This window comes from Schistocerca piceifrons, chromosome X (genome assembly GCF_021461385.2).
Source record: "Schistocerca piceifrons isolate TAMUIC-IGC-003096 chromosome X, iqSchPice1.1, whole genome shotgun sequence".
In the NCBI taxonomy this organism is placed as follows: Eukaryota; Metazoa; Arthropoda; class Insecta; order Orthoptera; family Acrididae; genus Schistocerca; species Schistocerca piceifrons.
In genome coordinates this window covers 249,039,162-249,061,023 of record NC_060149.1, presented here as the reverse complement: position 1 = coordinate 249,061,023, position 21,862 = coordinate 249,039,162, and the positions used below count along the sequence as shown (strand labels likewise).

General features: G+C 41.8%; 1 protein-coding gene across 1 annotated transcript in view; it reads right to left on the bottom strand.

Moving 5' to 3' along the window:
• LOC124721999 (histidine decarboxylase) overlaps nucleotides 1-21,862 on the bottom strand; it is a 394,491-nt gene that overhangs the window by 99,939 nt on the left and 272,690 nt on the right. Inside the window, exon 8 of the mRNA XM_047247175.1 lies at nucleotides 8,509-8,575. Coding sequence (XP_047103131.1) covers nucleotides 8,509-8,575 — 67 coding nt within the window. The remainder of the gene's footprint in view (nucleotides 1-8,508; nucleotides 8,576-21,862) is intronic.

Sequence of the window (21,862 nt, the reverse complement as noted above, 5' to 3'; positions counted from 1 at the left end):
AGTGTCCTTTGTAGCGCGATTTGATATGAGTCGCACATACTTGAGGAGTATTCAAGTACGGACCGCGGAAGTGTTTTCTATGCAAACTCTTCTGTAGAAAAGCTACATTTTCCCATTATCCTGCACATGAGTCGTAGCCTGCAATTTGCCTTAGCTTCAACTGAACCTATTTGGTCGTTCCACCTCATATCTGTAAACATTGTTATTCCCAAATATTTTTACGTCAAGAACAAGTTAAGATGTGACTCAATCATGTAGTTATAGGATACCACAGTTTTACACTTTGTGAAGTGCGCAACATAGTTTTTCTACACTAAGATCTAATTGTGAGTCTTTGCATGAGGGTGATACCTTCTCGAGATCTAATTGGATACTGCAGTTTCCTCATAAGTAATTAATTCACCACAGCCGGCCGAAGTGGCCGTGCGGTTAAAGGCGCTGCAGTCTGGAACCGCAAGACCGCTACGGTCGCAGGTTCGAATCCTGCCTCGGGCATGGATGTTTGTGATGTCCTCAAGTTAGTTAGGTTTAACTAGTTCTAAGTTCTAGGGGACTAATGACCTCAGCAGTTGAGTCCCATAGTGCTCAGAGCCATTTGAATTCACCACAAAAGGACTGAAATCGCAGCTGATACGTTTACCATGAACAGAAACGGTCCTATTACACTCCCTCAATGTCCGACGGATATTACGCCTGTGTCTGCAGATGATTCTCGATCCAGGATAAAGTGCTACGTCCTGTCTGTCAGGACACTTTTTGATACAGTCACAAACCTGATTAGGTATCTCATAGGAACATAATTTCTTTAGAAGGCATATGGTAGCTCGTCGGTATGTCGCGAACTGTTTTCATACATCATGCAACTGCATGCCCTGCATAAGTTACTTGTCAGCTCAACAGAGGGTGAGTTACCCATAGTAATTGTCAGCAGAAACGCTATATATCTGCGAACAGGAAAGTGGAGGTATCTCACGCGTCAACGCTAGAGCTTTTTTGTCCTCTAGCAGTCTTCTTCGCAAAAGAGTAGACAACCTATTTAAAAATGCTGCCCTCTCTGCACGTGATTATATTAGTTCTGCGTTGGACCGTGTAACAGTTCACGGGTGATACAGGCGCACCTTTCTGACTAGTCTCTAAAACACAAACAGCTACTTTATCTGTCTTATTCTGGATACTTTCCTGCCAATTCCAGAGGGCTACTAAACCTACAGCCCTTCGGCATTCTTTTCTCTGAGTTCCTAGAGAGGTCAGAGAGCGAGACTTTTAAACTGCTGTTTTTAGAACTGCCCACTCTTAGCCACTGTTGAATTAATCTGATAGATTCGGTGTCACGTCTTCGCTATCGAAATAACTCTTTTGTGGAATCACTGACCTGTTTGACATGACACCATCTTCTTTGCGAAAATTACGCCCCCCAGTTGCTCGCATGCGTGGCTTGTGGTAAAACCGTATGGAAGACCCTTCGTATTACTGTCCATTACTGCGGAAAGGTGCCTTGTCACGATCGGAGGTTCGAGTCCTCCCTCAGGCATTGGTGTGTGTGTTGTCCTTAGCGTAAATTAGTTTATGTTAGCTTAAGAAGTGTGTAAACTTAGGGAGCGATGACCTCAGCAGACTGGTCCCTTACAACTTACCACAAATTTCCAATTTTTACTGCGGAAAGATGATCACAACATCTGCGACAAACTTAAAAGTTTGACAGATTTCGGAAAAAAATAATTTATGGTCTGCGTGAAGTTACGTGAGAGGTACAGTATGTGTACTTCCTACGTGTTTACTTTTAGTTATATTTACAATAATGAAACAAAGTCATTTTATATGAAATCTTTTTTTAAAATTTAAGAATATTTCACATCTACAAGGCTGTTTCTTTACCGTATGCAATTAAAGCACCAACACAAGTATGCATCTATCCTCGGAGACCACGTACATCCCTACATGCAGTTTGTTTTTCGTGTGCAGGATGGCATTACCAGCAGGACAATGCAACATGTCACACAGCTCGCAGTGTACGTGCGTGGTTCAAAGAATACCTAAATGGGTTTACTGTACTCCTCTGGCCACCAAGCTCCTCAGATTTAAACCCAATGGAGAATCGGTTGGACCACCTCGATCGGGCTGTTCACGCCATGAAGCCTAGCGCACACGGCCACGGAACTGGTATCGGCATGGCTCCACACCCCGGTCGCTACCTTCCAACACCTGACCGACGCTCTTCCTGCACGTTTCGCAGCGGTCCTCATTAGAGGTGGTTATTCAGGCTTTTGACAGGTGGTCACATTAACGTGACTGAACATTGTATGAAGGATGAACATAATTTGAGATTCTTAACAACTCCCTTTAATCTTTGTTTAAGCTCGCCTTTCACATGTTCCATATCTCAGCATTTCACTTCAGAACTATGTTCTCGAATGTGTTACATTCACTTTAGCGGCATTTACAGCCTTTAGGGAATAAGTTACTTTCAGCAATAACGAGATTTTTATTTCGAATGAAATTTTCAGCTGTTCTTGTCAGTTCGTGTTCCTGTCCAACTTCAAGACAGGTGTTTGCAAAGACAGACGCTTCGAGATAAAATTCTGCCATCACACTGGATCATATCCTTTCAGTTTATTATGTGTCGCAGGATACAAAGTGGAAAATCATTTGTATCGACCAATTACATCTATAAGCTGTAATTCATACACATGTAAATTGAGTTTCTGCAGGAGGCCTATTATGATGATTTATGGTTTAAGTCTTGCCTAGGTTTAGCTTTTTTAAACCCCTCTTTAATTATCCCGTTTTGCTATACGAATGCCCTTGCCGCTACGGAATTTAAAAACAGGGTTAGTCATATTGCGTTAATTCACATATCGGTCACATTTTATATAAAAGGGTAATGTGTCAGGGCGTTAAGAGCCGGATCATAGTTTCTTATGAATTGACAGGCTAATGTATAAAGTACTGGGAAAGCTTGCAACATCTGCTGTGCTGGCGTGTTGTGACATTTTGGAGACCAAACAATTCCTCAGAAAGAAATTAATCGAATGTCGCAAGTACCAACCGTATGAAACCCCGCTTCTCCCTTGCGTTCATGAGACACAGTACGCTCAAGATAGTCATTTAAGAGTTGACTGCATATTTCTTCGATTCAGTAAGGTCTTCGATATATTTGCACACTGAAACCTAGTAGAGAAAGTACGTGCTTGTGGTGTGTCAGATTAGTTATACAGGGTGTTACAAAAAGGTACGGCCAAACTTTCAGGAAACATTCCTCACACACAAAGAAAGAAAATATGTTATGTGGACATGCGTCCGGAAACGCTTACTTGTCATGTTAGAGCTCATTTTATTACGTCTCTTCAAATCACATTAATCATGGAGTTGAAACACACAGAAACAGAACGTACCAGCGTGCCTTCAAACACTTTGTTACAAGAAATGTTCAAATTGTCCTCCGTTAGCGAGGACACATGTATCCACCCTCCGTCGCATGGAATCCCTGAAGCGCTGATGCAGCCCTGGAGAATGGCGTATTGTATCACAGCCGTCCACAATACGAGCACGAAGAGTCTCTACATTTAGTACCGGGGTTGTGTAGACAAGAGCTTTCAAATGCCCCCATAAATGAAAGTCAAGAGGGTTGAGGTCAGGAGAGCGTGGAGGCCATGGAATTGGTCCGCCTCTACCAATCCATTGGTCACCGAATCTGTTGCTGAGAAGGGTACGAACACTTCGACTGAAATGTGCAGGAGCTCCATCGTGCATGAACAACATGTTGTGTCGTACTTGTAAAGGCACATGTTCTAGCAGCACAGGTAGAGTATTTCGAATGAAATCATGATAACGTGCTCCATTGAGCGTAGGTGGAAGAACATGGGGCGCAATCAAGGCATCACCAACAATGCCTGCCCAAACGTTCACAGAAAATCTGTGTTGATGACGTGATTGCACAACTGCGTGCGGATTCTCGTCAGCCCACTCATTTTGATTGTGAAAATTTACAATTTGATCACGTTGGAATGAAGCCTCATCCGTAAAGTGAGCGTTTGCACTGAAATGAGGATTAACACATTGTTGGATGAACCATTCGCAGAAGTGTAGCCGTGGAGGCCAATCAGCTGCTGATAGTGCCTGCACACGCTGTACATGGTACGGAAACAACTGGTCCTCCCGTAGCACTCTCCATACAGTGACGTGGTCAACGTTACCTTGCACAGCAGCAACTCCTCTGACGCTGACATTAGGGTTATCGTCAACTGCAAGAAGAATTGCCTCGTCCATTGCAGGTGTCCTCGTCGTTCTAGGTCTTCCCCAGTCGCGAGTCATAGGCTGGAATGTTCCGTGCTCCCTAAGACGCCGATCAATTGCTTCGAGCGTCTTCCTGTCGGGACACCTTCGTTCTGGAAATCTGTCTCGATACAAACGTACCGCGCCACGGCTATTTCCCCGTGCTAATCCATACATCAAATGGCATCTGCCAACTCCGCATTTGTAAACATTGCACTGACTGCAAAACCACGTTCGTGATGAACACTAACCTGTTGATGCTACGTACTGATGTGCTTGATGCTAGTACTGTAGAGCAATGAGTCGCATGTCAACACAAGCACCGAAGTCAACATTACCTTCAATTGGGCCAACTGGAGGTGAATCGAGGAAGTACAGTACATACTGACGAAACTAAAATGAGCTCTAACATGGAAATTAAGCGTTTCAGGACACATGTCCACATAACATCATTTCTTTATTTGTGTGTGAGGAATGTTTCCTGAGGGTCTGGCTGTACCTTTTTGTAACACCCTGTATAAGTGGCCTAAAGACTTGTTATACAACATACTTGGAAAGATATTAATTGTGATGTCGGTCGTCGGCTACCACAGCTTATGCTATGTATTTGTCTCCGCAGAGTCCTGGGAGAAGTTTGTTCCCGACGCCCCAGATTCAAAACTGCTCACAGTAGAGCACAGAAGCACATAATTACAGGCCTATATCATTGACGCCAATATGTTGTAGAATAATGGAACATGTTTTATGCTCACGTATTAAGACGTTTTTGGAGAACGAAAATCTCCTCTTTAAAAATTAAAATGACTTGCGCAAACATAGATCTTTCGAAATTCAACTGTCTCTTTCTCCAGCGTGGTAGACATCCGCGCTCAGTTTCATGCCGTGCTCCTCGAGTTCAAGAAGGCATTTGACATTGTCTCGCACTGTCATTTAGCGACAAAAAATATGAGCTTACCGAGTATCGGACCAGATTTGCGACTGGATTCAAGACTCCATCGCAGATAGAACTCAACACGTTGCTCTTAACGAACAAAATCGGCAGATGTAAAGTTGATTTCTGGGGTACACCAAGGAAGTGTGATAGGACCGTTGCTGCTTACAATGTACGAGGGTTGTCCAGAAAGTAAGTTCCGATCGGTCACTAAATGGACACCACAGTGAAACCCCGATGAAGCTTTGCACAGATGTGTTGGGTAGTGTCTCTAGTATGATCATCGATCGCATCAAGACGCTCTTTTCAGTTATGAGAGCACTGTGAGCGAGTAAAGGTGCCTAGAACAACGATGGCTCCCGTCAAGTAGGAGGGCCCGCTGAGAGGCTTCGCCTTAATGAATGCAGCCCACCTAACACAACTGTCACACTCTTCCTTCAAAATGGTTCAAATGGCTCTGAGCACTATGGGACTTAACATCTGTGGTCATCAGTACCCTAGAACTTAGAACTACTTAAACCTAACTAACCTAAGGACATCACACACATCCATGCCCGAGGCAGAATTCGAGCCTGCGACCGTAGCAGTCGCGCGGTTCCGGACTGCGCGCCTAGAACCGTTAGACCACCGCGGCCGGCACACTTCCTTCTTCATGGCAATTCTCAGCCACACTCTGCAGGGGCAGTGAAGACGCTCCTGAAGCCTTTTCATGAAGTGTTCGATCACCCACAACACGTCTCTAATTGGCTCGTCCTGAGTATCATCTCTGTTCACATGAAACGCTGGATACGAAGACAACACTTGGGCGCAGGCTACGCGCTATAGACCAGCGTAGAGAATTATCGGAAAGCACAGGCGGCTGCCTTCTATGACGATGGTGTTGGAAATTTAGTATAACGCTCCGACAAATGGCTAAGTTGGAGCAGCGACTATGTAGAGAAGTATTTGGGAAGTGTAGCTAACTCTTGCAAATAAAATATTTCTGATTTTCACCGTGGTTTCCATTTCGTCACCGATCGGAACTTACTTTCTGGACAACCCTCGTATATAAATGATCCAGTAGAATGGGTCGGAAGCTCTTTAAGGCTGTTCGCAAATGATGCGATTGTCTGTAAGAAGGTAGCGACGCCAGAAAACAGTAACTATTTGCGGAAAGACCTGCAGAGGGTTGATGGATGGTGCGAGGACCGGAAATTGACCTCGAACGTCAATAAATGTAACACATTGCACATTCATACGAAAAGAAATCCACGACTGTACAACTGCACTATTGGTGGAAAATTTCTGGGAATAGTAACCACCGTAAAATATCTAGGAGTGTCTATCCGGAGCGCCCTTAACTGGAATGACCACATAAAACAAATAGTAGGAACAGCTGATACCAGACAGATCCATAGGAGGAATCTTTAGGAAATGTAACTCATTCGTGAAACAAGTGTCTTACAAGACTCATGTTCGGCCGATTCTTGAGTATTGTTCATCAGTCTTGGTCCCTTACCAGTTAGGAGGACAGGAGAAATAAAGAAGATCAAACGAAGAGCGGCGCGTTTCGTCGCGGGATCGTTTATACGGCATGAAACTGACTCCGGTGGCAGACGCTACAAAAGATGCATTGAGCTTCAAGGAGAGATTAAGTATTAAAATTTCGAGAGATTTCTTTCCGAGAAGAGTCGGACAAAATACCATTTCCTCTCTGCTCATATACCACATCTCGTGCAATGACCACAACGAGAAAAGCCGAGGAATTAGAGCTAATATGGAGGCTTACCAGCAATCATTCCGCCCACGCGCCTTTCGCGAATGGAACAGGGAAGGGGGTACGTTCGTGGTACGAGAGGTACTATACGCCACACACCTTCGGATGGTTTGCTGAGTAATTATGTAGACAGACGTAGATCACCACATGCAGCTCTGCGTAGCTGACGTGCCGTTCGTTCGTCTGGTCCTCATGTATGGCGGTTGAAGCGTGTGGAAACGTCAGTGGAATACTAAAGATCCACCTTAGATAGTGTCGACCTCTGAAATATGAGTTCTAGTGTGATCTCAGATCTGATGTGACCCATGCATCTTCCACCGCGTACATCCCAAGTGCAGAGTCAGTTAACCCGCGATGTGTTGACACTATATACTACACACCTATAAGTCACAGACTGCTCCGATGTTGTATCTCCACTCGCGCCAAAAGCTGCAGCACCTGGGCATCATACGAGGACATTTTCAACTGAGACAACCCTTTCCGTTACCTTCCGTTACTCATTTCAGAACTCTTTACTTCGATCTCAATGTGAATACACTACAAGGATCGACAGCAGCGTTGAGGTTACCGGAAGGAGGTGCGTCTGAACAGTTGCTAATCTAAATGTAAGTAACTAGATATCTCTCTGAGACTGTTCGTGGATGATGCAGTTGTAGATAGAGATGTCACATCATTACAAAAATTCTTCGAGCTGCAGATGATGAACGCTTTGTGCAGCTGACCTTAACATAACCAAATATAATATAATGGTCGTAAAAGAGGCAAAAGAACCTGATATTGTTTGTTTGCTTGTATCCCCTGGGTAGCCATCTGGGACGATTCAAGGAGCAACAACCACATGAAACTAGTTATGCAGATGTCAGACAAAGATTCGCTCAAGAACTTTGTGGAGGTGTAATTCGGTTACGAAGGGGAATGTTTGCAAAAACATTCGTGCATATGATTCTTGAGGATTGTTAGTTGGTATTTAGTATATACGACAGTCTTTGGTCGGAGATGATGCAGGAAAACTTAGTGCGTTACTCAAGTACTAGATGTTTCAAATCGTACATTTCAAGACGATCAAAGGAACGAATTACTTTTCCCCATGTATCAAGTGTAATGATCATAATGCTGAAATAAGGGAGTAAGTACTATTTTTTGTCTTAAGCGTACTGCAAATGTATCTGAAGTAGGTATAAGACACAAACAGCACCTAATACTTATTATATAACAGATGCTGTGGATGATGGCCATGCTAATAAACATATAAAATTAGAGAAATTGGAGGTTACATGGAGGCGTGTCCATGGTACTTCCTCGCGCACACCATTAGGAGCTGGTTAAACGATACTGATCGTAGGTTATCTATCCGCTACTATATGCGATACAGTGGCTCACGGAATGTGGACACAGATGTACAAGAAGGCCTTAAAATAAACTATTATCTGAAGCGTCCATCGCTCTTCTAAAATGTATTTGCAAGGTTTCTGACTCGTCTTGGCTTACGAACATAATGAGTACTGATTGTGATGTTACACTTGCAGATAGGATGTGAGATGCAACTTACACACGGGACCTAGCTCCTCCAAGTTGTCAAATGCACAGGCTCCTGTTGTCCCGAGCGTGGCACATACCTGCAACATGGAGTTCACTATGTCATAGTTCTTGTAAGACTCGTGTCAGTCAGACAGTGCAAAAATCTCTTGTATTTTATATTTTATTTATTTATATTTCTTGTATTTAACCAGATTTAGTAAGCGATTATTACATAGTAATAATAATAATAATAACGATAATAGCGATAAAAATATCATAAACAATAAAAATAGTAATAATAATAATGATAATAAATATAGTAATGGTTGCAATATGCGGTGTACGTCACGAGAAGTACATAACAAAAATAATAATGATGATGCTATAGGACATAATAATGAATATATGTTATTTTAGAAACATCAGTTTAACTAATATTGTGTTACGTATATTCCTCATTACGTTCCTGTCGAGTATGAGTTATGATATCTGACAGAAATGTTTGACAGTCGTCTCGAAGGACCTTAGAACTCCCAAAGGAATTTCAGTTTCAACTGCAATAAAACGTAGGTTGTATTTTTATTTTTTGTTGTACATTTTCACATATTATTTGAATGATCCTTTGATCGAGATGATATGGAACGAGTCAATTTAAAGGATATGTATACATGATTAGTGTGAATATCATTAATTAGGACATTATTATTCTAGTTTTACTCATGCAACTACACTTAAAAACAAGGTCTTTTTTTAACTGGCTACCAGTTTTTAACTATAAATGCGTCAAGAGAATAGAAGGAATTGTCCAGGAGAAATGACCTTAAGTTATAGTTAAACTTGCTTTGCAACCTGAAATACCTCTTACGTTATTGAGAAAACGATCAAATTTTTTTCTGCATATTCAGCTCTTTTTTGAGTCACTGACTGCTTTAATAATGGCTAATAAACACATCTTTCCCTCTAGTGTTGTAGTTATGGGCGTCAGTGTTCTTATTAAACTGAAATGGAGTATTTATGACGAATTTCACTAGCGAAAATATGTATTGTGATGACGCAATTAAAACGCCTAGTTCCTTGCGGAAGTATATACATCACTCTGTGAGTGAAAACCACATGTTATTCTTAATGCTCGCTTGTGTGAAATCAATACTTTCTTTCTAATTTATGAGTTACCCCAAAAAATTATCCATAAGACATTATTGAATGTAAATATGCGAAATATATCAAGAGTTGATTAGTTTCCTTCCAAAATTAACAATTAAACGAAGAGCTAAATTTGCTGAATTTAATTGTTTGAGAAGCTCAGTAATTCACTTCTTCCAGTCCAAGTTTTCATCAGTATGTACACATATAAATTATTAGCATTTTGCCATGTTTACTGAATTCTGTTCATGTGCCACTTCAATATTTGGCATGACTTTCTCGCATAGAACTAAACATAGTGTTTTTTTTCACAGTGTAGGGAGAGTCCATATTCTGAGAACCACTTTGTAATTCTTTGGAAAATATTATTTACCATCTCTTCTGTTGCTTTCTCTCTAATAGGATTTATTATAACACTAGTATCGTCTGTAAAATGTACCAATTCTGCTTGTTAAATGTTAAGTTGTAGGTCATTCACATATAAAAGGAACAGGATTCGACCCAGAATTCAACCCCTGTGGGACTCCTTTTGTGATTTCTACCCAATAACGAAAATTTTCTACCCTTCCGACATTGTTTGAATTATTCAGTACATCTTTTCGCATTCTATTTGTTAAGTATACGTCAGACGAGCTGTGTGTAAACCCATCTGTTCCATAAAACTTGAGCATTTCTAAGAGAGTAACATGATTTATGCAATCAAACGCCTTTGACACATCACAAAATGTACCAACTGGCAATATTTTATTATTTACGGCTTGTAATATTTCATGTGTGAATGTATAAACAGCATTCTCGGTCGAGCAACCCTTCTGGAATCCAAACTGTGATATGCCAAGAAAATTGTTTCCACTTTAAGTGTGAGACTCCTCTTGAGTACATTACTTCTTCGAATATTAAGGAAAAACATTTCAGTAAGGAAACTATACAATAATTGTTTAAGTCTGTCTTGTGGCCTATATAGATTTTATTGCCACTAGCATTCAAAATTTAGATTTGATGATGGCAGTAGCCTCAACGTAGTAGCAAATGAAAATATGTTCAACGATCTAGACGGCTTCATTCGCAAAAAAGATAACTGCGCAAAGACGAGTATTATTGAATTACTCGTCATTGAACCATCCTCCATCCTCATTTGGAAAGAGTCTGACGGAGCAGAAGGTCGCTTTAACATTGAACACCTCGCAAATAAAATTAAACTCGTGTAGGTTCGGTATTTAGTCAACCCCTATTCATGACTTACCTAAAGGAATTATGGGAATGTTAAGCTATATGATGTCCGAAGGCAATGGCTTAATTTTACAAACATAAAACAAGGAATTTTGAGCACCTGAAATGGACCACTAACTAGCTGAATTGGACGTTGTCAAACACGAAGGGACTGTTTACGTGTAAAATTCGTTTGTGTCCAGAAGAATGACAAGTGAAAATAGAGTTAACAAATTCACAAAATTATCAAGTACAGCTGCAAATATTTTCCATTTAGAAACATCCCTCATTGTGTCGAACAGCAAACAAAAATTCTAGCGTATTTTATGTATTTTCGACACCTCTTCCACTACAGAAATATTTCGAATATTTGCTACATAATAGTATTTACTGGTAGCAAAAAATCATTACAGGTGAACCTTAGTTTGCACAACACGATACAAGGCATAGGAATTATTTCCATGTGGATTTTGTCTTATTGTTTGGTGTTCACAGTGGCTCTATTTCCTGAAGCAAATATCTTAAACACCCTAGTTACAGACATAATGCAAAAATTTGGATATCGCTAGGATATTAAAAACGATTTTAAAACATATATAAATAGTTCCATCTTCTATGAAGTCTCTGATTATCTGGATCTGAGAACAGAAAACTTCAGTTAGCAACGTGATACGTAACAAATCTCTATGTTAAATTGCCTCCATTCTTACAGAATGGGGTTGATTTCCATTACTTGTTAGTTGTAGGTGTGCTGTTGTAAAATTTCAGCGCACGCCAGTACATAAAGAGGAACCGAGAAAACAGTATTTTTTTCTTTAAGTATTGGCTTTCTACGACTTCACACAAAATAGCCTACTGCACCGTACAAAAGTAGTTTCTCCAAGATTCATCTTCCAGACACTTTAATATTTGTCTGGCTCAACATTCCTTAATGTGCCCTTTGTAATGGCACCGAAAGAATGTCTTTTTTATTTATATGTCAATGATTGACGCTAGCAAAAGGTAATAATATTGGGGCAGGAAAGGCTAAGAGCGAAATGGGATGGTAACCACCTATTCAAGATTTGTATTCGGTATGCAGTGTTCCATACGGAAAAATATAAATCAAATTAATCTTCTTATTTTACGTATAGGTTTAGGACTATGTTACAGTGATAAAAAACACGAATCACATGCGAAGATCAACGGAGAAAAATTGTCTTTGCAGTTGCTCGTTGAATGTGCCGGCACCGAAATGGAAGAAGATAAAATTAGAAAGGAAATGATAAATTCTGTCTTTTGGAGAAAACAAGTTAAGCTTCTCGATAGGGGTCATTGGGTGATATGCTATATCCGTTAGACATTCTATATTGAATACACAGAGGAACTTTCCCCTTTTCCAGTAACACTTCATCGTAGAATACTAAAACAATAGTGTGTTCCAAGATTTAAGAAGAGCTTCAGAAGAGATGTACACAGCAACGGATCTATCTCACTTGCATCCACTTGGTGTAGAATTTGGGTTATCATATGTTCACTTTCTGGAGTTCTAGTAACTTACCTGCAGTAATCATCCTCGATTCCACGGACACAGATTGCGTGAAACCCAGAGATGCAGAAGGCAACTAATAGAGGAGACCTAATTCATGGCGTGCTTTTTGAGTTAAAAAAAAATAGACCACAATTCAGCACTGTCGTCTGATAAGTTGTGGACGTGAAAACGGAATATCCAAACAGGATAAAGACTGGACTGAGTATGTTGTAGCCAAGAGAAGTCAATATGTGGAGATGTGCTGGCAGATATCATCACAAGCCGAAAGTAGTGTCTTCGTGCATCAAGGTTGTGTGATGGGACTGTTATTATTCACAATATTCACGGGGACTCAGTGAAAGACTCAAAAATTAAACATTTTGACATAGATAACTAGGTATCTGGACAGCTTAATTAATAAGATACGAGCTTCAACATGGACAGGACAGCTGTCCTGAAGTAACGCACCGAGCGTTTATTCAGCCGCATTATTATTCCCGCCTAGCGTTAGGTGCCTCTTCCTCTCGTCTTGTATGATGAGTGTACAAGCCCCCGTAGACGATCAAACAATTTGACAAACTTCAGGTGTTCGTCAAATTATTTGGAAGTATGCTGCTTTACTTTGCCGTGTTTGTCAAACATAACTGTGTTAGAGAGAGATTTCAATTGACCGCCGTTTTGATACACACGTTTGACAGTTTAAGCATGCAGTTGTCAAACAACAGCCAGATGATAGAAGAATTATTACCTATAACTCTGCTCTGGCACCTGGAGCATAATTCTAAAATTTAGAGTTCGCATCTTGCATTGCACCTTGTACAGTGACAACGAGTGTCATACTTCGTGATACGATACGCACAATTTGGGAGCTTCTTCAAAAGTGAGGTTAAATGTGCCAAACATAGTTGGTAAGTCTGCGTACTTGTTTGACAAACCCGTGGACAGCAAACAGCGAATTTTACAAGAAGGTTTGATCTTTTACAGACGCTCTAAGATAATAGAGAGGCGCGGCCAACGTGCGCAGGTTTGACAGACGACGCGATGAGGCGCAACGCGGGTCCCAACACTGGCGGGCATAGTGAGCGCGGAGGTAACATGTTGCAGCTGTCAGATCGGGGGCAGACGACTGCTAAGCCTCTGCTATTGCGTGGATATACCGACCGCTCAATAAACTCAGGACGTCAGGAAGGCAGCAAATAAACGGTTACTGCGAATGATTTTCCCCGAAGAGTGGCCGTTGCAAAGCGGTGTGTGGTGTTAGGGTAGCGAAGCGACGTGGCGGAAACAGTTAAGGCCGTGAATAATTACACGGCCGTCACATAAGTAAAACCAGTAGTAATAAAGCTCCAAAATAAGCAACGACACCACATGAAAAAGAAAAACGAGGCGAGAAAGCATGTTTGAAGGCCCCTCTTAGGTAGAACAGTACATTTGCTAGAGGCGACGAAAGATGTAGATATACCTCTTGTCTTCAAAAGTAACTTCAGGATGCCTTCAGCCATCACAACAAAGAGTCCACTGACAGCGCCTGGCCAGAATTATCGAAAGTCAGATTTGTTATTAAATTAGTGAAATCTGAATAATGGGTCAGAATGTTGGTTCTGATGATTGAAAAATTCATTTAAGTGAAAAATAATCTGAAAAACATTATGTTTAGAGAGAATATTCTTCTTCGGTTTTGATAGTGGATAACAATGCAAGTTTTTCCGATTCATCATAGTGATATGCAAATAAATCACGAACTAAGTACCCCGACAAAATAAACCAATGTCACCGTACGCAAGCTGGTGGAATTCTAATTCTTATTGGCAGTAACAGTTTTTATAGTTAACACAGTCTTTAATCATTGAAAGGTCCACGCATGGGCCATGAGAAACATGTAAGATTTTCCTGTAAAAAGCGATGTAATTTTCGTATTGGAACACGTCACACTTATCAGCACTTAAGAGAGTTATATGATATGTTTAGATGTACAGCTTTAGCAGTAATATACACAGTAATTGCGTTTCGTGGAGTTTTCAACGGGATCTTGACGGCTGTAAGGAGTCAGCAGCCATAATGGTTCAGTCTGCTAGATAAAGTAGTAAATGCAAGAGCTGTGTGGATGAGTAGCGCGTCAATCGCGGTTAAATGTATTTGAAATTTTTCGTGCGACATGTCAGGGAACTTGCAAAATTTGTGCATGAGTTCGTGGACTTAGAAAATTTTTCCATAGCAGATTTTATGAACTTTAACTTTTAAATGCAGCGTGGTGTTCAAGACTTGTTCTAGAATGAATTTGTGGATCAATGTCTCGTTGCACTCATAGCATTTCAGCACGTGATAAACAAACATTTTATTTAGTAAATTGTAGCCACACTGCGCGAGGACATTTCTGTTTTGTCAACCATATCCTCCGTGCAATTCAGTCAATTACCAGAAACGTAGTATAACAGTAAACGGGCAATGTGACGGGTCCGTGGCGGCTCCATGGACACCAATGTAGCAAACAAACTTTTAAAGTCGGTCGTACACTTTTATTAAGCTATTTTAGCATCCAAAGCTAATTAGTATATACTGATACAATCGAATGCCATTACCCACATTTCAGAGCCCTATCAATCGGCAACGCTAAATATTTTTCGAATTATTTACGCCTATATTTACAATATTTGTTACTCTGTTAATATTTTAATTTGCTATTAATATTAATGTGCTATACTTATTCTAGACAGTTACAGTTTACACGGTCCCGGCGGAGGTTCGAGTCCTCCCTGGGCCATGGGTGTGTGTGTTTGTTCTTAGGATAATTTAAGTTAAGTAGTGTGTAAGCTTATGGACTGATGACCTTAGCAGTTAAGTCCCATAAGATTTAACACACATTTGAACATTTTTTGAACAGTTTACACCAGCGTAATGCAGTAACCAGGTTTTGACCCGCACGGATAGCCGTGCGCGTTGGCACGCTGCTCCCGGGATCTGGGTAGGCTCGCCGGCCCACGATCCAATCCATCCGGCAGATTAACGAAGATGGTGCCCCGGCCAGCCAGGACGTAGTTTTAGACTGTTTTACACAACCGAGTAAGTGAATACCGAGCTGGTACCAATGCCCCATTTCAGTTACACGAGGCCGGCCGCTGTGGCAGAGCGGTTCTAGGCGCTTCAGTCCGGCACCGCGCTGCTACTACGGCCGCAGGTTCGAATCCTGCCTCGGGCATGGATGTGTGTGATGCCCTTAGGTTAGTTAGGTTTAAGTAATTCTAAGTCTAGGGGACTGATGACCTCCGATGTTAAGTCCCATAGTGCTGAGAGCCATTTCGAAAACATTGTCATACTTTCACGTGGGATAACACTGGACGCAGACTGATGGAGTACTCAGATTCCGTCCCGGGGGCGATGTGGTGGCGTCAGGAAGGCCATCTGGCCCCCTTCAACCACTAACATTGCCCATTTCAGTTAACATGCCGACTCTGTCAAGGTGCGGGATAACTAGAGGAAAAAGAAGAGTACTGTTGTAGATGATTAGCGTCTGGTGTAAAGTCTGTCCTTACCCCAGACATAAATAAATACTAGTTACTACGAGAATACAGTCGGAAAGATTCGATAGATTTCAGTTAAACGATCGCTAATCAGTCGCTCGGATCAGTGACAACTGTAAAGTATATCTTATACTAGCAGAGAAACTCGGTTTTGCACGGGTATTTATTTATTCCAATCTTCTATTAGTTCAGTTCCTCCTCCCTCCTCTCTTTACCCATCTCCTTCTTCCCCATCTCTCTCCTCCTCTTCCCTTTTCCTCTCCATTTCCTTCTCTGTCTATTCATCTCCTCCCCCATCGCTCTGCCTGTCTCTTCATCCCCTTGTCTCTGTCCATCCCTCCCCTTTCCTTACTCTGTCCATCTCCTTCTCTCCCCTCTCACTGTAAATTTTCCCTTCCCCTATCTTCACCCATTCCTTCTCCTCCTATCTGAGCCTTTCTCCTCATTGCCTTCGCTGTCTGTCCATCTCCTCACACTACCTTCTTTCTCCACGTTATCTTACTCACCGCAATAGGAGGCTGGTGGTTCTTACCCTTATAGTATTTCTTTGGGGACTGCAGCTGATGTGTGTACCAAATTTGACTGAAATCGTTCCAGGGTTTTGGGATGAGATTTTTACTCGTGGCTTTACTCACGAATGCACATATAAAACACATTTCACACATGTTTAACATATTTAACACGTATTTGTATACATATTTCTCCTATATTTCTAGCGAATTTTACCCCGCTGTTTCATTTCACGCAGTTTAATATTTATGACGTCGTATTTCCTGAACTATTTGTCGTAAAACGATGGTTTTTCTACGTTCATTCGGAGGCATATGTGGTTGTTGTCTGCGAAATGTGTTGCGAATAGAGTTAGCAGCAAAGAAATAATAAATTACAGCGTCATGCATGATGCGGCAGTTTTTTTCTCGCCTCAGTGTATTTGACTTCATATCTCCTGAACTATAGGTCGTACAGTGATATATTTCTGTAGATACATTCAATGACAAATGTGAATGCTGTCTGCGGAAGTGTTGCGAGTAGAGTGAGTAGGAATTAAATGATAAATTTAAACGTCTTGCTTGATTCGGTAGTTCTTCACGCGTTCAGTGTTTATCACGTCGTATCCCCGGAACTGAGTGCTGTACAATGATGTAATTTTTCTGGTAAATTCAGTGGTATATGTGAATATTGTCTGAAAAATGTGTCACGAATACAGTTATCAGTAAAGAAGTAATTAATTAAAACGCCATGCTTCATGTGGTAGTTTTACTAAATGAACAGTGAAAGTGAAGTAAGCGACAATATTTTTTCCTTTCATCATTTTCTGGGGATCTTGAGTGAGAATAATTTTTTTAAAGTTTTGCAATTTTGTGTAAAGTTTGTTGCAAGTCTCTAAGTGCTCCCTTTCTCAAATACTGGACAACTAAAGTATGGGTATTCTCCTTGCGAGCTACACTGCTCTCCGCACCACCCCCACCCCCTTGATAGGTGGGTGGTTCTCACCCACACAATGATTCTTTCGAGACAGTAAAAGATATGTGTACCAAGTTTCGTTGAATCGGCCCAGTAATTAGGAGGAGATGTAGAACATACCTTCATACAAGCGTACATACATATTTACAATTTGTGTAGATTTATCTTAACCACCCCAAAAAAAATTTCTGTCCAGAAGTCTAAAAAAAAAGGTCTATCAAGCGAATGTTGTTTGTTTATCAGGGTGACATTAACCAGTACGAGTGCCTTTCTTGTTACTTTGTCCGATACCAAGATATGAACAGCAGCACGTCTTTTTTAAACAGCACCCTATATTTTTTATTCGGTAATGCACTTCCTCTCTTCAACATCTTTTAAAAAAAATTCGCATGCAGTCAGTGGAAGGAGTAGCTCGTGAGTTCCAAAATGTTACTAGCAGTCCAGCTAGTATAATGATTGTGTTCATGGAGTTACACAAAATGGGCTGCAATGGTCAAGCAGCTCGTTATAAGCCACACATTTCTGATTTCAACAGTAAGCGACGCTTGAGGTGTTGTAAAGAGCGACGCCACTGGAACAAGACACAGCCAGGGCAAAAGCACCACAGGCCCAAACATGCGAACTGGTGCCAGTGTCATAGAGTTCCACCAGCGCCACGGGCGACGCTGAGGATGAAGATATCGACTTCGCTCCGGCCAGTTGCCGGCCGAGTTTGTAAATTGCATTTGCTACACTATGTGATCAAAAGCATCCGGACACCCCCAGAAACATACTTTTACATATTAGGTGCATTGTACTGCCACCTGCTGCCAGGTACTCCATATCAGCAACCTCAGTAGCCATTAGACATCGTGAGAGAGCAGAATGCGCCGCGCGGGATTAGCCGAGCGCTCTAAGGCGCTGCAGTCATGGACTGTGCGGCTGATCCCGGCGGAGGTTCGAGTCCTCCCTCGGGCATAGGTGTGTGTGTTTGTCCTTAGGATAATTTAGGTTAAGTAGTGTGTAAGCATAGGGACTGATGACCTTAGCCGTTAAGTCCCATAAGATTTCACACACATTTGAACATTTTTTGAGAGCAGAATGGGGCGCTCCACGGAACTGACTGCGAACGTGGTCAGGTGAGTGGGTGTCACTTGCGTCATACGTCTGTACGCGAGATTTCCACACTCCTACGCATTTCTAGGTCCACTGTTTCCTATGTGATAGTGAAGTGGAAACGTGAATGGACACGTGCAGCACAAAAGCGTACAGGCCGACCTCTTCTGTTGACTGACAGAGACCGCCGACAGTTGAAGAGGGTCGTAATTTGTAATAGGCAGACATCTATCCAGACCACAAAATAGGAATTCCAAACTGCATCAGTATCCACTGCAAATACTATGACAGTTAGGCGGGAGGTGTGTAAACGTAGATTTAATGGTCGAGCGGCTCCTCATAAGCCACACATCACGCCGGTAAATGCCAAAAGACGCCTCGCTTTATGTAAGAAGCGTAATCATTGGACCGTCTTGATCCCACTGTTGAAGAGCAATTCGGGGATGGCGATTGCATCTTTCAACACGATCGAGCACCTGTTCATAATGCACGGCCTGTGGCTGAGTGGTTACACGGCAATAACATCCCTGTAATGGACTGCCCTGCACAGAGTCCTGGTCGGAAGCCTATAGAACACCTTTGGAACGGTTTGGAGCGCCGAATTCGTGCCAGCCCTCAGCGACCGTCATCGATACCTCTCTTCAGTGCAGCACTCCGTGAAGAATAGGCTGCCTTTCCCCAAGAAACGTTCCAGCACCTGATTGAAAGTATGCCTGCGAGAGTGGAAGCTGTCATCAAGGCTAAGGGTGGGCCAACACCATATTGAGCTCCAGCACTACCGTTGGAGGGCGCCACGAACTTGTAAGTCATTTTCAGCCAGGTGTCCGTATACTTTTGATCACATAGTGTATGTACCGTGACGTTTACCTACAATTATTTACACTTAGTCATTGAGGCTCTTTTTTGTGTTATATTACAAGCAGTGTTTCAGACTTCGTATTTGAACTAGTCACAAAGATAAGTAAATCTTTTAACTCATTTGCGTGACTTTGTTACTAATTTGCTGGAGTGTTGTAGAATCTTCGTTCTCCTATCCTGTTACCTGACCCTGGGGCATTGGGGCATAGCTGTGTAATAGTGGCAGGGATTAATTTTCATAGCGATGTACTGCACCAGAAGCCGTTTCACGAACTCACAAACTCGTCCTACAGTAACAAGTGTTAGAGAATGGGGTTGTTTTTAAGGATTAGGGGTTGTCCTCTTATTGCGCTTAAGAGATCGCTAAGTGTAGAAGGGTCCAAACACATTTTACAGCATCGTGTGCTCTTACAGTAGAGGAACAGTCCGGAGACGACGACTGTTTATATCATCATGACAATGCGCACTGTCATAAAGCAGCTTTTGAGACAATGGTTCGTGGACAACAACATTCCTGAAATGGATAGGCTGCCCTGAGCTCTGACCTGAGCCCACTGGAAGACCTTTAGGATGAGTTAGAATGTCGACCTCGCTCCAGTCCACACCTTCGTACATCACTACCTCCCCTACTTTCAGCTCTTCAAGAAGAATGGAGTAGTATTCCTCCACATACATTCATACACCTTATTGACAGTATGCCCAGCAGAATTCAAGCCGGCATAAAGGCGAAGAGTGCACTCACCCCATATTAATGTCCATTATTATGTGTCATATGTTTATGATCAGACATATATGATCAGACAGTGTATATCTTGAGTACCCATATTCGGGGTAAACCACCACCTGAAAATCAACTGCCAACCGTTGTGACCGAGCGGTTCTAGGCGCTTCAGTCCGGAACCTAGCTGCTGCTACGGTCGCAGGTTCGAATCCTGCCTCGGGCATGAATGTGTGTGATGTCGTTAGGTTAGTTAGGTTTAAGTAGTTCTAAGTCTAGGGGAGTAATGAACCCCGATGTTAAGTCCCATGGTGGTTAGAGCCATTTGAATAATTTTTTTTTTTTGAATATCAACTGCCGTAAACAAAATCTTATTAATGGAAGGTGTCGCTGTGGACAGATGAGCTACAATGCAGCCAATTCAGTGCTAGACGACAACATCACCCGGTGAGCAGTCACGCCTCCACGTTATGGGCTGCAGAAACTACCCCTCCAGACATGAAGATCTGCTCATCGGGGGAACGTGACGTGATGATTAGCAAGGGCGTAATTTCGCTGACGTTTTACTCTCGAAAAATGGAATTAGGCCGCCTAGACTGTTGAGTCACGTTAGAAGGTGGCACGGCGCTAGTACATTGAGGTCCATTTGAGGGAGTGCATCTCACACGCCAATGGGTCACAGCTCAAGCATTAATACTTATTTACTATCTCTTGCAATTAATGTATTCATGTTACAAACAATAGTCACTACGTTTGCGGATGCTGAGCTTGCTTTTGGGAGCTATGGATGGTTCCTTCACTTTTTCATGTGTGTTGATAGGCGTTAGGATTTAGTGTTTCCATCATGAAACTGTTGCGTCATGCTGTTACTGTAAGCTGAAGTGAGTAGAAGTGAAACATGGGGTTTAACAGTTGAAAATATTTCGATTTGTTACACACGACCTACGCAGCATATTCTCTGCTAAGAGTAAAAAATATATATTTTTTTTCTAAACTCTGTTTCTAGTCATCCCCAACCGTATGCAAGGTTATGTCACTTTTCTTTCCCTTAATTAGTAAGAATTATTCTTGCTGATTATTGGTATGTTATTAAAAATGGATTAATGTTCTACACACCATAACTGTGTTTGTATCTTTGCTGTTTAAAATTACCTTTAGACAATGATGACAGCAGATATTAAAGTTTAAGATTAAAATACTGGGCTTTCAAGCAAAGAGATTTTGCAGGCAAAATGCTACTTTAAAACGATAATACTTAGAGTGGTTTACTGTTGGAAACGAGTCTAGATGCGAGTATTAATGGTAAAATATGGACTACTCTATCGGAATGATGAGCCCTGAGTAGAAAATATTCAAAGCAATTTTAGTAGTGTGGGAAGGGAAGCAATCTCGGAGAGTGAGTCTCCATGACAGGCATTTGTTTGGACGGTTGCCTAATGACGCCCCTGGGGACACAAGTAAACCGCTTGCGTCCAATTAATAGAGATTTCTCTCCCAGCTGAAATAGCCTCAGATACTATCGATCTTACCAATTTGTGCTCCGACTTCCGCTAAGAACGAGATGAAATGTAAGTCTGTGTAGAAGTACCCTTTCTTTTTATATAAATATCCCAGTTCACCATGTGTAATAACTACCTTCCACGGTCGCGAACGTCGTTGCAATATTTTGCATTACATTACAACCCAGGGTTTGACGAAAGTGCGTTGCCTGAAATCAATCGTCTGGTGTCTCGAAATTTCCAGCTGCCCAACTTAGGAAAGTAGACCTCTCAGCACATGGGTTTCGCAGAGTAAGAAAAGGCCAAGCAATTCTGACTTTCATATGTGATAGTACTGCGGTTACGTACACATACGTCATATTTTTGAATAC